This window comes from Eptatretus burgeri, chromosome 2 (assembly GCF_056783735.1).
Source record: "Eptatretus burgeri isolate ZD-2024b chromosome 2, Ebu_testis_v1, whole genome shotgun sequence".
In the NCBI taxonomy this organism is placed as follows: domain Eukaryota; kingdom Metazoa; phylum Chordata; class Myxini; order Myxiniformes; family Myxinidae; genus Eptatretus; species Eptatretus burgeri.
Genome location: NC_140962.1, coordinates 25,395,952 through 25,411,902, shown reverse-complemented (window position 1 = coordinate 25,411,902; position 15,951 = coordinate 25,395,952). Strand labels below are relative to the sequence as shown.

At 44.1% G+C, this 15,951-nt stretch overlaps 1 protein-coding gene across 1 annotated transcript in view; it reads right to left on the bottom strand.

Moving 5' to 3' along the window:
* LOC147031637 (limbic system-associated membrane protein-like) overlaps positions 1-15,951 on the bottom strand; it is a 388,857-nt gene that overhangs the window by 120,816 nt on the left and 252,090 nt on the right. Inside the window, exon 2 of the mRNA XM_085866197.1 lies at positions 15,470-15,542. Within this exon, the coding sequence (XP_085722323.1) occupies positions 15,470-15,542 (73 nt within the window). The remainder of the gene's footprint in view (positions 1-15,469; positions 15,543-15,951) is intronic.

Genomic DNA, 15,951 nt, shown 5'->3' with positions numbered 1-15,951 from the left:
GTGTGGCAAAAGTGGCTGTTTAATGTTAGCTGGTCTGAACTTGGCACATGTTGAACACTTGGCAACTAGACTTTGTTTTTCTGAGTTGATACTTGGCTAAAAGACCACTTGGTGTGCCCTGGCTTTACATTTCTCTTGCCCAAAATGGCCTTCTTGTATTCTCCGCAGAATGCCAGACTGGTGTGTGGCAGGAATTACCAAATGCTCACCATCAAAAAACATGTCATTTATAATGTGCAGCATATCCCTGAGATGCCAGAAAGGTCTGTTGGACACGGGAAGGTTGGTCTGGTTCATTGGCCAGCCGTTCAGAATGCATCTGGCCAGGAATTGTAAATGGTTGTCATCCACAGTGGCACCACGCAACAGGTCCAGCTTGCTCTGGCTGACTTGCAGATGGGTCATTAGCTGATGTACCCTAACTGCATGTCCTCAAAAATTGTCTCATACATCAGGACTGAGCCGCTCGGTGCCCTTGACAAAGTGTCTGGAATGTACAGCAGCTTCCCAGGAACATATTTCACGAACACGTCATAATGCACAAGTCGAAGTAGCATCAACTGAAGCCTTGGTGAAGCTCTGTACAGTGGTTTCTTGACAATTGTCACTAGATGTTGATGGCCGGTTTGCACCCCAGTCTTGTATCCGTAGACATAGTGGTGAAACTTCTCCAAGGCGAATATCACTCCTAACATCCCTTTCTCAATTTGGGCATAGTTCTCTTCCACAGTGGACGGTGAATGAGAAGCATATGCGACTGGCCGGCTATCCTGCAGCAGACAGGCAACCAAGCCAGTTGATGATGCGTCAGCTTACACAACAGATGGTTTTGACGGGTCAAATGATTTGAGCATCGGCGCAGATGATATGGCTTGTTTTAGCTTACTGAATGCCGCTGCCTGCTCTGGCTGCCATTGCCAATGTGAATCTTTCTTGAGCAAATGCTGAAGCAGGGTTGTGATTGAAACATGTCAGAAATGAAACACAATTTGTAGTTGATCATACTACAAACAAGTGAGGCCAAAACCACAATTGAACCAGCACCACAACTGCCATCACATTGGAGATCAACCCCAAATAGACCCCAGTGTAAGGACAGCTGCCACCGCTGTGGTAAGGGTCCTAACCATGCATGGAATCACGGTGAATGCCCAGCAATTGGATGCACCTGCTCTTATTGCAAGAAACTGAACCATTGGCTTGCAGCTTGCCATCGACGTGCCAGCATACATTCAGTTGAAACTCAGTTGGATGGTGCTTGTGCTGATACAACAGAGTGCATGGATGAAACCAATGGCAAAATTCTACGGATCGGTGCACTGCAGACAACAGCTGCATCACGAGGTGACAAATGGAGACAGTCTCTCTTGGTATCAGGTAGGCAAGTGACCTTCATTATTGAAACCGGAGCTCGCTGCAACACAATGACACCATCTGATTATCAGCGTCTCATGCAATTGCCGAACTCTGTCAATCAGCAAAGGTATTGTGTACCTACTTGAATCACAGGCTCAAACCCGTAGCAGCCGTGGATCTTCCTATTCAGTACCGTGGCAAGACATTCACCACAACATTTGAAGTGGTCGCTCTCTCACAGGCCAACATAATATCTGGAGATACAACTGAAGTTCTTGGTCTGATCATCAGACTTGATTCCATTGGAACTGAAGTGGACCCCAGTGACATTCTTGCTGTTGAAGGAATACCCAGACCAAGTGTGAACGACTGGAATTCTGCCAGGCATGTATACAATTAAATTGCAACTTGGTGTGAAGAGAGTAGTACACGCTTCGCGGCGACTACCAGCTTCCCTCTTGCCATGTATTAAAACCCGACTGGGGGAGATGGAATCCAATGAATACATTGCCAAAGTTAATGAACCAACTGAATGGGTCAGCTCAACGGCGGTATCTTTCAGAAATGACAAACTCAGAATCTGTCTTGATCCGTCTGATCTGAACAAAGTCATCAAGAGGGAGCACCATCCCATGCAGAAGGTTGAGGAGGTCATTGCAAGTATACCTGATGCCAAGGTGTTCTCAGTGCTTGACGAGAAGTCAGTTCCTACAAATCAAACTGGAGGAGGAGTCATCCGATCTGACGTATTTCAACACACCAATTGGTAGGTCCAGGTGGCTTCAGCTTCCTTTTGGACTGAAATGTGCACCTGAAAAATTTCAGAGGATTATGGACCAGATGATTGAAGGCATAGATGGAGCATTAGTGATCATGGATGACATTGTTGTCGCTGGTCCAAACGTGGAGTTGCATGATCGAATTCTGAAAAAGGTTATTGGGAGAGAGAGCAACAAATTACAATCTGAAGTTGAATCTGCAGACGTGAAAAATCCACCAGTCATGGGTACATTACGTAGGACACATCCTGTCTGGCGATGGATTATCGCCTGATCCAGCCAAAGTTGAGGCAGTTCATAGTATGCCGATTCCGACTGATAAGGAAGCTGTGAGGCGCTTCGTTAGATTTATCACATACCTGTCAAAGTTCATCCCACGGTTGAGTGGCGAGTTAGCTCCACTCCGAGAGCTGCTGAAATCAGATATTGAATATCAATGGCAACCGGCTCAAGCCAGAGCATTTGAGAGACTGAAGGAACTTTGCTGTTCTCCGCCTGTTCTTACGCACTTTGATGTTAACAAACCAGTCGAGATCCACTGTGATGTTTGCCGAAGTGGACTTGATGCAGTTCTCTTACAGGCCAACCGACCTATCGCATACAGTTCCAGGACCCTTACGGAGATGGACATACGGTATGCACAAATATAGAAGGAGATGCTATCCATAGTTCATGCCTGCAAGAAGTTTCATTGTTATATATTTGGGAAATCAGTCACCGTCTACAATGACCATAAGCCTCTGGAAATGATCGCCAAGAAGCCGTTGCTGTCCACACCGATGAGACTGCAGAGCATGCTACTACGATTGCAACGGTATGACCTCAACATTCAGGACAGAAGAGGGGAGGACATGCAACTTCCAGACACCCTTTCTTGAGCATACCTGCCAGATACTCATTCAGAATTAGACAACTTGGAGCATATTTCAATGCTGGACTTTCTATCAGTCTCTGACGAGAGGTATGCGGATCTTCAAAAAGCTACTCAGTCAGAACTCGGTCATTTACAGTCCATGATTCTTGATGGATGGCCAAAGGCCAGGTGAGATGTACATTCTGTCTTCGACCATACTGGGATTCCTGGAGTGAACCTTCGGTTATGGATGACATCATATACAAAGGCATGCAAATTGTAGTACCACCTTCTCTGAGACTCCGTATGCTGAGCACTGATTCACTAATCGCATCTTGGAATGGTCAAGTGTAAGCAATGAGCAAGGGAGGTTCTATACTGGCCCTCCATGAATGCCGACAGAGAGTAAACTGTTCAGAACTGTTCCAAGTTTGCAGACTATCAAAATTGCCTGCCTGCTGAGCCCCTAAAACCGACTCCTTCACCCTGGAATGAAATTGGGACAGACCTGTTCCAGTTTAATGCTAGGATATACCTGATGAATAGTTGACTATTACTCCAAATTCATTGAGGTGGATGAAGTGAAGGATTTACACTGCAGTACAACTCTTGAGCGGCTAAAAGCACAGTTTAGTCGACATGGTCTACCAGAGACTCCACGGAGTGATAATGCGACTATTAGACCATGTGGAGGTACTCGCTATTACCTTCAGAAAATGATTTTCTTTGTGTAGATCACCAATCTGGATGAAATTTGGCATACTTAAGGAGTTTTAGACGCTGAGTCCAAATCCACTTGTTTCCACGTCGAGGATGTGACACAATTGGTCATTTTTTGGCAATTAAAGATAAACCAAACATTAAAGCACGATTTTGACACAGAAATGAAGAATCAAGGAGAGACTGATATGAACGTCAAAGAAAACTCTTGTGAGGTCTTAAAATGATACAATATGTTTATACAGAGCCCTATTCACTGTTATTAAAGATGTTTATCATTAAAGGTCGTAAACCACACGTGTGTGTGTGTAAACCGAAGCAGTTACATATTTTTACCGGCCGAAAACGTCTGGACCGACCAGACAGGCCTTCAAGTTGACCAAGGCAACTTTTTGCTTCAAAGGCAGCCACACTGGCTATTAAAGGTAGTTTCATTGACTATTTAAGGCAGTTACAGCACCTATTAGACAGTTACATTGGCTATTACGGATTAAATCAAAGACAAAGAGCCTGCTCGACTCAGCCTGATGAAAAGTAGAACCACTACAAGAGGATTACTGTCTTCGAACTCCAGTATTTCTTGCTCTGAAGTGGTTGCTGAACTTGGCGCTTGACTGCTGTTATTACAAAACTCAAGTCCACTATTACATGCTAACCAACCTGAACACTACTGTGTAGTAGATCACCACAGCAAACTCAGTGTGACACCCGCATTCACAGTTCGTCATCAGAATCGTCAGTTCCGCTTTCATCATCCATAAGTTGCATTTCTGCACGGGTCTGTTCATCGTTGGCACAGTTTTGACACCCACAGCACTCTGTGCAGGACAGTCCATTTGACCGGCAAGAACACTGGTTGGTCTCGAATTTCGTCTTCTTGCAATTACATTTCGTCGCTTCGAACAGTTTCTCGGCGCTGGTGGTTTGTTCAGCCAGTGAACAATCAGTGCTCCTTTGCATTCCACCCATCCGTGAAATGTAGGAGAAGGGGCTTCTATAAACATCTCAGTCACGCGTTGGTGGATCGCAGACTGATAGTTCACTCTTTTGCAATGCAGCATCAGAGCGTCGCTTGTAGGCAGCAACTTCTGCTCTCCCAGCGACTGGCTGCAGAATAGCTTGTAGCGAGCCTCATCCACACTCTTCATGGTCGGCTGATTGTACATGGTGCAGACGAATTGTTCCAGGTCGTGAATGATATTCTGATCTGGCGTGAATTCTCGACCAATGCTCCCGAAACAGGTGATGAGATGGGGACTCTTCATCATCAAGTCAAATGGCCTTGTTTTGCCCTTACCGTGGAATGCACTGGTGGTATCATTCCCCGTGAAATTGTGCAAACCTATCAACGCATCGCAGACAGAACTTTCCAGGGCATGACTCAGCTTCCTCATGTCAACGACGATAATGTCCTTGGGACTTCCTGTAACCAGATGGAAATTTCGTGCCCGAATCGACTTAGAGTGAGCCAATGCCAACACAAACACATCGGTGTCGAAACTCTCTATGCGCACCGACTCTTCATTCTGTCCCACGTGAGCGGCATGGAGCAGGAGCTTCATGTCAGCTTCCTCATGGTCACATTCAAGTTCAGGTACTGACGACACAGTCATGACACCATTCGATGCCTTGATTTTCTCACATTTGCCGGCATGACTGATGTACAACAGCATGTCGTCCAGTTTTGATGGAGAGATGCTTCTCGTCCACGATTCGACGATGAACTCTATCAACGCCTCCTTGTTGGCTCCGCTCAGGAGATAATTGGCCCACTGTTTTGGAAGGGCTTGATCACGTCCGTAGATGGTTCGCACCTGAAGATCGCCCACCCTGCCCGCTTGTCTGGCGTGCTCCAGGCACTTGATGCTGATACTTGGGTAAGTATCAAACACCACATCCAGTCTCGAAGATTGGTTATGTCGTGCCTTGGCCACTACAATGTTCAGCACCATCTCTTCCAGTTTGCCGAAAGCGTTATGCAGTGAACCAGCCTTTAATCGCCTGAATAACGGCCATTCCATCCACAATTGTTGCACCTTGGATAGGCTGAGCATCCACACGGCAATTGGTCCACAGTTTCCGTATATGGTTGCGGAGTTTGGCTTTGTCCATCTTAGCAATCGAACCATCACCGGATGCCAGCGGGAAAGATATGTTCGCCAGTGGGTATGCGAGCAGATCGTGGAGTGTTACATTGCTTTTCTCGCCAATCAACAGCAGTTATGTGAAAAGACGACGTTCATTCGCAATTTCAACCTTCGGCGTCTGCTGGTGGGAGTCGCCGACTTGCCTCGCGCCTTCGAGAAAGTTGCCAATTTGGCCTTCGAAATCGGACTGAACAATGGGACCGCACCAGAGAAAAGCCGATCACGCATGAATTGCACGACAGCATTCTCTCCCTTGATATACGCGTTCATCAAGTCCACGGAAGTGGCTGGCGGTGTGATGACACCTGAACTAATATTGACGAGTTCAAGGTGAGCGCCGGAGAAAGGGTTAATCATTTGAAGTACTGTGTCCATCACTTGTACCACCGCTGCTTCGTTCTTCTTCGAGCTCGACACATCCAAATCCTTTCTCGTTCGGGGCTCGTCGTGGATACCTGCCATGGACTCACATTTCCTTGCGATTTCCGCACGTGCTGGTTCGGACAGGATCCACTTCTTCACAGCTGTGCTTTTCTGAGTGTAACCAATGATGCCTCCACTGGTCTTGCTGTCCCTACTTAGATTGTCTGCTCTATGATCTGATGACACGCAACACTACTAAATCCATAACGAGTATGCCGTTGGGCAGTCCATTTGCCGTCCATGAACGCTTGATAGGTGTCTTGGTGGGAGTGCTCGAGCCCGGCCATTTCCAGCCAGTAAACGGGTAAGTACCTTGCATAGTTTCGGTGATCATACACAAAGTACCAGGGCATTGACGCTCTCGTGATCGCAAGGCGTTTCGGCCAGTTCGAAGTACGAGTTGCCCTTATAAGCTCTAGTGCTAGCTCCACCTTTTCCATGTAGGGCCATGTATAGTCCACACTTTGGTGTTTGTTCAGGTCATCCCTCACCATGAGTGCTCCCGAGTATAGAACATGTAAATTGAGGCCTGAGTCACCCTGCTGTGGACCCTGGTTGGCTTCATCCTCTCTAGTTGAGTCTGTTTCTGTTGTAGAGCTACTGTCTACAACAGCAGCCTGAGCAATGGAATCAATATCAATGTCCTTCATGTACACCACTTCGCTCTCAGACATTTTTGGTGGACGATAGAAAATCATGTCTGGGTACCGTTCCTGCAGTCTTCTTCAGTGTTGTTGCCTGGTAGTTGGCATTATCCTGACCTTCGCATACTCTGAGTAGGTCATTGAACATCTCACACAACTTCTTCATATGTATAGATTGCTTCCCATCAATGATTCTTACCTGGATTACTTTATCACAGAAAATGTCAAATGTTGAGTCATAGTTCACTTTCTGAGTTTAGCGTTTACTTTCACTCTGTCTGTATTATGTGTCATTCACATACTCGTAATAACATTTACGGTGATAACAAACTGCCAGCGCCACACAGTCTTTATCCTTTATAGTTGTCATTATTCTCACATCACGTTCATCTCTCCTCTGCTCGGCAGTTTCCCTCAGCTTTCCTCCATCCTGTGTTTCTGCCAGGGACAACTGATCACGTTGAGATTTTCCTTTGACCCGGATGAATTTGTCTTTGTTCTGGCATATCACACAAATTCTTGGCAGTACACCAGCTGATTTGCAAGCCACCCTTTCTACAGAGGTTCTGAGGGATTTTCTACGTATTTTGTGGTATGAGTGCCCCTCTTCTTCTAGTCCGACCCACCACCTCACTGGCTCCAGCAGAAACTGCAGTAGTGCTGGCGTCTGATTTCCTTTTCCTGGCGTCAGTGCGTTTTATATGATCCTTGTTACAAAACGACGCATAGCAGAACCGGTGACAGCCGGCATCCGCAGGAGGATCAGTCATTGGCAGCAGTTTCATAATTTGATCAGCCAGTAAACGGCATTTGTTGATAGTTTCACTCTCTGTGGCGTCGCACCAAGCCTTCGAACACTCGCATACCTTACGCCAGCTCTTATCTGTGAATTGCGTCACTTTCTCATCTTCCTCCCCGCCCAAGTGTATGAAACGACGCATATTTGGTTGTTGAAAGACCAAAAATCACTCAAAATCACTCGACAACCATGGGCCCCGCCATCTTGATTTGTTGTTTCCTGGTCGTTTCCTCCGCGATTACAAGCATGCCACGCCCACTTCACAGCGGTAATTTCAAATGGTAATAACTGTCGGTGTGTCAACTTGTGCATGTGGAAACAAGTAGGAATTTCAATGGTGTGTTCTCATGAATGTACAGGGTGAATTTCGTTTAGATTGGTGATCTGCACAACGAAACTGAACGAACCCACCCACCTCCACATGACCTCTATGTACAACTCACAGCTTGTGAGGAAATTTTGCAAAGATCATGGAATCATTCTAAGAACATCTAGTCACGCATATCCACGTTCAAATGGAGAGGTAGAGAGGGCTGTACAAAACAATAAAACGATTCTGGCAAAAATCTACAGACAAGCACCTGGCCTTGCTGGATTATCGCACAGTGCCACTGGAAAGCATTCTTCTATCACCGGCTCAACTACTTTAGGGAAGATGTCCGTGGAATACACTTCCCATTGCCCGAGGTCTTCTGGTGCCAATAGCTTATGACCGTGATGCTGTAAAAAGGTACTTTGACCTGGAAAAATCAAAACAGAAGTTTTACCATGATCGTCACTCACTCAAAGATCTTCCACCATTACATCAGAATGACGAAGTTAGGATGGAGCCTCCTATGGGTTCCGAAAGGTGGATACCAGCTGTGATTGTGAAGCAGCATTGTCAGTCACGTTCGTACGTTGTTCAGTCCCGAGAAACAGCTGACATTTATCGCCGTAACCATCGACATTTACATAAGAGCACCAGTGTAGCCAATGAGGGTGCGACTCTCGATTGGTCTTTCGTTGATACTGATAACGCGACCATTGAGGTCCATGATGGCTCAAGCTGTTCGTCAGACATGAAGCCTCCAGCTGGTGACACTGTACCTACTGTAGATCTGGGTGAGCCAGACAGAGCAGTCACCCCGTCAGTGTCTTCAGCTCACCCAGTTACCCCATGCGTAACTCGTACTCGAAGTGGTCGTATCAGTCATCGACCAAACAGACTTGACTTGTGATGAGCTGTAAATGTTACCCTTGTTAAGTTTGGATGTTTCCTTGCACTGAATTGGATTTCATTTATTTCAAGATAATGTCGATTGTAGTGTTTGAGCTGTTGTTTCGTTTTGGGACTGAGTTGGACTTTGCAAGCGATCCATGCTTCCATTTATTTTATGATCTCTGATTCTATTTCTCTTACTGAATTGGTTTGAGTTCCGTACAATTTGCTCATGTAATAATAACTTGGTCAATGCTCTTGTCCATCTTGAAGGGGAAGATGTAATGTGTGTTTGAAGAGCCTGCAATTCAGAAACAACTTTAGTGTTGTTGTTGTTGTTGTTGTTGGTTATCTGAACAGAACTAGAAAAATAAAGGACGCACTTCTGCCACGGCCTGGATTGCTTTCAAGCTGAAGCCTTGCTTATGTTACAATGATAATAATAATAATAATAACAATAATAATAATTCTTTCTTTTTCTCTCAATAAAGGCCATATTCGAACCATTTCCTGTGGCTGGCCAGGGAAAGTATTTGGCCCAAGTCTTTCAAGAACCTGCTGACCAGGCCTGATGTTCGACCAAGTAGATTAGAGCAGGAATTTAAAAAAAATTTAAAAAGAAAAAAAAAAGAAAAAAAAAGAGTAGATTAGAGCAGGCCAAGGTGCCGGTGATAGCTCGCCTAATCTTAGTGAAAGACACCGTGGGATCTTTCACATCCACCAACTTATGTTCGTAGATGGGACACCCAGCGCAACGTCCAGCCAATGGACAGAGCACACATTGATGCTTCATCCTGCATCAAAAAAACACCAGGGTTCTTGAAGTACGGTACATACTCACCCGGAGAGTGTGTAACCTTGTTAATTGAACAAGATGAGATCCTGACAACCATCCTGACATAACTCATCAGAATATCCAATGTGTAGAGTAGTCTCTCTGAGCTCGATAAGGGTGCTGCTTTGCTCTCTGTCGCTTTTATTTACAAAAATGTATAAATGTCAAAGAAATATTCTGTGGAAGAGAGAGAGAGAGAGAGAGAGAGAGAGAGAGAGAGAGAGAGAGAGAGAGAGAGAGAGAGAGAGAGAGAGAGAGAGAGAGAGAGAGAGAGAGAGAGAGAGAGAGAGAGAGAGAGAGAGAGAGAGAGAGAGAGAGAGAGAGAGAGAGAGAGAGAGAGAGAGAGAGAGAGAGAGAGAGAGAGAGAGAGAGAGAGAGAGAGAGAGAGAGAGAGAGAGAGAGAGAGAGAGAGAGAGAGAGAGAGAGAGAGAGAGAGAGAGAGAGAGAGAGAGAGAGAGAGAGAGAGAGAGAGAGAGAGAGAGAGACACAGAGAGAGAGAGAGAGACACAGAGAGAGAGAGAGAGAGAGAGAGAGAGAGACACAGAGAGAGAGAGAGAGAGACACAGAGAGACACAGAGAGACACAGAGAGACACAGAGAGACACAGAGACAGAGACAGAGACAGAGACAGAGACAGAGACAGAGACAGAGACAGAGACAGAGACAGAGAGAGAGACAGAGAGAGAGACAGAGAGAGAGAGAGAGAGAGAGAGAGAGAGAGAGAGAGAGAGAGAGAGAGAGAGAGAGAGAGAGAGAGAGAGAGAGAGAGAGAGAGAGAGAGAGAAAAAAAAAAAATAAAAAAAAATAATGGCCATTAAATGGAATGAACAAAATATTCAACAGAAAGCCAAGTGATGAATAAGCTTATAGGGAATTAATGAGGAGCAATTAAATTTTATAACAGGAATCTAGGATTCATGGAGAAGTTTTGTACATGTATTACATGCAGGGCAAGGTCATATTAGAGATATGAATGTACATTTACAGGAATTGCAAGGACATTAGGTTCCAATGAACAAAGGCATATACTCAATGTAGTATAATGGGGTTTTAACCTACGTCACAGTTACACACAAACTGGTGTCACAACAAACAGGCCAACCAAATTTCTGTAAATGGCAATATTTACCCACATACTTTACTTTGAGCATCATAACATTACAACGAAGTAAATTGATGACGTCTCGAGTCACAACGTTTCAAGACTAAGTGCGGGCCCATACGTTTCAGGATGGAGTGCAAGCCAATGAGCCTCAAGTCTTGAGTGCCAGCCCGAGTCTTTGAATCCGAGTCCATCAAAGTAAAAAAAAAAAAATGACATCGTCGAATTGCTATTTGAGTCTGTTATTCCAGACTTCCATTACTAGCGACTGTGCAAAGCCATTTGAATCTCCTCAATGTCATGCTATTGATATTTCCTTTTGCAGAAGTCGTTTCAATGGGATCATTATTCTCATCAGTTTTCCCAGTGTGGGATATTTTACTCTGTTTAACGGACGCAGTGCGGATCATTGTTTATCATCTTTTACTGCTCATGCAGACACTCCATCGAGAGTATTTTGCATCCTTTATATAAGGAAAGGGCTGGTAGGATGGTCGAGAGGTATGCGCGCTCACCTCGAAGCGGTCCAGCCTGGGTTTGAATCTCTTCCTAGCTATGAACTGTCATCCCGATGTTTCAAGGGCAGGGTGATTCATCAATGTGTCTGCCATCCCTCGGATGGATGGTAAACTAGGTGTGTTGTCTGCCGGCATTATAGTTGCTGGACGTTAAAAAAAATCCCACAATGATATTGGCGAAGAGTAGTCGAGTTATTGCCAGCACCATGCTCAACTTCCAGATTCCTGCCCTAACTACCGCTGGGAAGGCATTGGCAACCCACCCAGTACAACCCTTGCCAAGAAACTGCTTCGGCAGTCCTGACACTGCAACAGAGTAGGGTACAGTACATCAAAACCACAATACAAAGAAGGAATTTGGAAACATGAGGCCATTTGACCCACCCTGCATGTGCCTTGTGAACCCCATGTTGATTGAATCTACCAGTCTATATACTCAACTTCTGGGGGGGGGGGGGGAAGTGAGTGGAGAGGAGAACAGTGGATTAGATACAGGAGCATCAGCAGAGTTTTTGGGGGATGAATGGTGGTTGGGGGGCAGAGGGGTAATAACGGCTATCACCTGTAGTTTGAGGAACCAACAAACGCCGACATGATCGACATCCCATTCACTTTTTCACAAGGCCTTGTTACAGGTATCACAATCACGACACATGTACACAATCACACATTCATACCCAAGCTACCAACTAGTCTTAAATCCATGTACCCCCTTTATCCCCAACGCTTGTTATCTCACCGGAATTTAAACCTATCTACGGGTTCTGCCAGCACTACCTTTCCAGGGAGATTTTCCCATTTATTACTCATATAATTAGCTGCTATCTGTGTTGAAAAATTCAGTGTTTCTTTTTTGGCTGACCGTTACCTTTGATCACAGCAATATCTCTCTTGTCTTCATATGACTGTGCTTCATCCCAATTATTTTAAATTAATTAGCACTCCCAGAGAAGCCTATTTACACTTTCAATGAAACGTAAACGCAATAAGAACATTTGACAAAGCCAACATGAGACATTGGGTTTCAACTTCACCCGCTCGGTTTGGAAGCAAGGCTCACTTCACCAAAGCTGTCCCTTATCTTTCATTCCACCCCTCTCCCCCACCACCTTGATCAGCTGCCCAACCCTATTCTCTATTCCTTCGAATGACTTTCTTCTTGCTTTCACATTAGCACCAATTCCCTCAAATTTTCTCAGCATTCAGCTTTTATCGTATCCCATTCTACAATCATTCATCCTTACAATTCTGCCAATTTTTTTTTTTTCTCATTACAAGTCCTTTAAATGTCCTTTCACAATGCCGAATCAATTCCAACACCCTCACACTTCCATTGACCTAGTTCAGTGATCTTAACCTGAAGCTGCATTACTTTTGTCTCGCTGGCCTGCAACATTACATTCTTGGCCCGAGGTCTGTCATTAAACTGGCACTTCTCAAAACGATACCCTGACACTCCCTGTAGTTATTTTTCACCGAGATGACATGAGAAGATCTACACCTGTACTAACCCAGCCTCATTTCCTTCCTCCCATCCTTCACTTGTCACCGCGCGGATTTATCTGCATACTGCGATTTCTACACAGTATTGTTAAGGTATCCTATTTATACTCACACATCAACAATGAGCTGCATTACGAACTGATGCAACGATAGAAGCACTAAGTGAAGCCAAACTCCAACCTAGGATCCTATTAATAATTGAGGCTGGTTCAATTCTAACTATTTGTTTGTATATATATATATATATATATATATATATATATATATATATATATATATATATATATATATATATATATATATATATATATATATATATGTGTATGAAGCTTGTGGCTGCTTGGTCACATCATTTTCTGGGGGCACGGCTATGCCGCTGATGCAATGCCCCCTGTTAGCGCACTGGTACTCATTTCTCTGACCTCGGAAGGATGGCAGGCTGAGTCAATCCACCTGGTGTTAATACAACGGTGTGACAGGGGATTGAACTCGAGACCCTAAGATGTGAAACCAGCCACCCTAACCAGAGCCAACACCAGGCTAATTTTAACTGAAGGCCTAGCAAGCATCTCAACAACTACTTCAGCTGAACCTTTTCAGGCAGAAACAGATTCCAAGTTTTAAAAAAAACACAAGCAAACAAATACAGACGCTTCGTCATGGAAATTGGAAAGTAATTCACACGAAAATAAGCTTTTCCAATCCTTTCTGCCGAGCTCAAATTCAAGGCACTTGGTTAACGATGTACGTGTAACAAAATGCCCTCTTAGGCTAAGTAGAGTTGCTTGAAATGAGTTTTCATTTTATAGTAACCCAAATTACCTGGCTAATTCTACCCAAAGGTTAGTCCTGCAGTTACACAAGGAATAATAACCCGTGGTGTAAGAGTATTCATTAACTTAATTAATTGGGTGCATTCTCAGGATGGCTGGGAATTCTTTTTTTTTTTCTAAAGCAAATTAAACTACGTGAAGCAGCTGCTATAATCAAACAACACGAGCCGCTTATTTCACAATTATCTTTGCATTACATTGCTCCTTAACGCCAAATGAATATGATGTTGAATTAAAACTCTCCTCGCCAAAATGAGAGCTGCTGGGAACATCAACATATCTTTTACAAACATGTTTACAAATTCTGACTCACCTTGATTATCATTACCTGTAGGCTCAATTTGCATACGTTTCCACATCACCGTGCTGTCCTCCTGGTCACGCGCATTGCACCGCCATTTGCTCTTCGCTGGGTGTAAATTATTTTTTCGATTTTTATTTATTTACTGTGTGTGGTTGTGAATGCTCGAAACTCATCGTAAACCATACTTGCAGTGAAAAACGAATACCACAAAACTTTCCAGAAGCACAAACAAACAGCTGTTGCGTCGCTGGATTCTGACCCCTACCCCATTTAATCAGGTGTTACACTTTGAGAAATGTCTCAATTACGTCTCAGAACAATTAACCACAGACATAGGGCTGGCAGAATGGCCAAGAGGTATGTAAACTCACGTCGAAGTTGTCTATCCTTGGTTTGAAACCCAGCCCAGCTAGCAATAGGCAGGGCGATTCATCAACGTGTGTGCCGTCTCTTGGATTGATGTTGAATGTGTGCCCTCTCTGCCAGCATTTGTTGCTGGATGTTAAAGATCCCACCCATGGTGTCCTTTTACCACCACCACCTCCCAAATTTTGATTGTGTATCCATCTTATCCGCCCCTGCGCTGCCCCCCTACCCCTCATCCTTACCCGAGCATTCCAGTTGCTGTCAGTCTCCATTTATTTTGCCGTCGACCCTGCTGTTGGCATTTCCCCATTCTCTTTCTGTTGTTCTTTTTGTTATGTTGCTTCCTGCCTTATCCGTTCTGAGTTCTAGCTCTTCCATGAGCCTTGACTCTGTATCTAAAAAAAACCCCCCGTTTGATACCACATGTCTAAATAACGTTTCATGCACATTTTTTTTCTAAAACATCACCTCTTAAAATTCCACACATTACTAGTTAAGATGCATCTTAGCTGATGCACACTTTAATGTTGTTTGGGTTGTTTTAATAAAGCTTTAATAAGAGCAAATAACTTCGTTAGTGGTGTGGTATTATGGCATGGAGACAAAATTCCAATAGATGCTGAATTAGTATTGGGGGTGGGGGAGGGGGGGTAATGGAGCAGTTCAGACTGCTGTGTACACGGTGGTTACGATATCGGAATGATGTATGAGGGACGGGTGGTGTGGAAAATAAGTCAAAAATTTTGTGATATGTCAGTATATTAAAGAATATGGTCCTTACGCGAGCCTGGCATCAATGAATATTGAGAGATGATGTATTGATGGCAAAATGACCTGAGACATGCATGAGACTTTTTTTTTAATGTTCACCCTTAAAGCTCACTGACTCTTCATCTCTCTTTTTGATGCATTGAGAAACAACAAGGTATGCCAGGTAAAGACTACAATGGTATGTATAATCAGTGTGAAGTGTTTCAAAGGTATGAGCTGGGAAGTTAACGGGTTCTTCGCCTTCTTTCAAATGACAAGACGAAGTCGGTATTAAAAAGAGCTGATCAACTGAAGCACATACAGTTGGAGCACATACCGCAGGAGAGCGGACTCGCCCTGGCGAACAGTGACGTTTTCTGGGGGTCTTGTGGCAGAAGAAAGTGACAGACCTGTTAAATAAAAGGTAGCACATAAATACAGAGGTTAATAAAACACAATAAAGATCATATAAACCATGTTGATTGAACAGAATCCCATTAGAACAGTTTTTCGTTATATGATATAATAGAAACTTGTCGAACACTCGAAACAGACAGTCTGATTAAATCAAGGGAACAGCACAAATAACAAATGTAGATCATGACAGCACCATCATCAAGATCAATCCAGAATTGTTTCCAGGAATGCATCAACAATGAAAAACATTAGGATATAATGAACATCTGCATCTGCATTGTAATCACACCAATGTCCTGAAAATTATTGCCAATATACAAACAAAAATCCTTGAAATACGACCAAGAACAAAAATCAAGCAAATGAGATGCATGCAAAGAATCGTTTCTCCTTAATACTTGA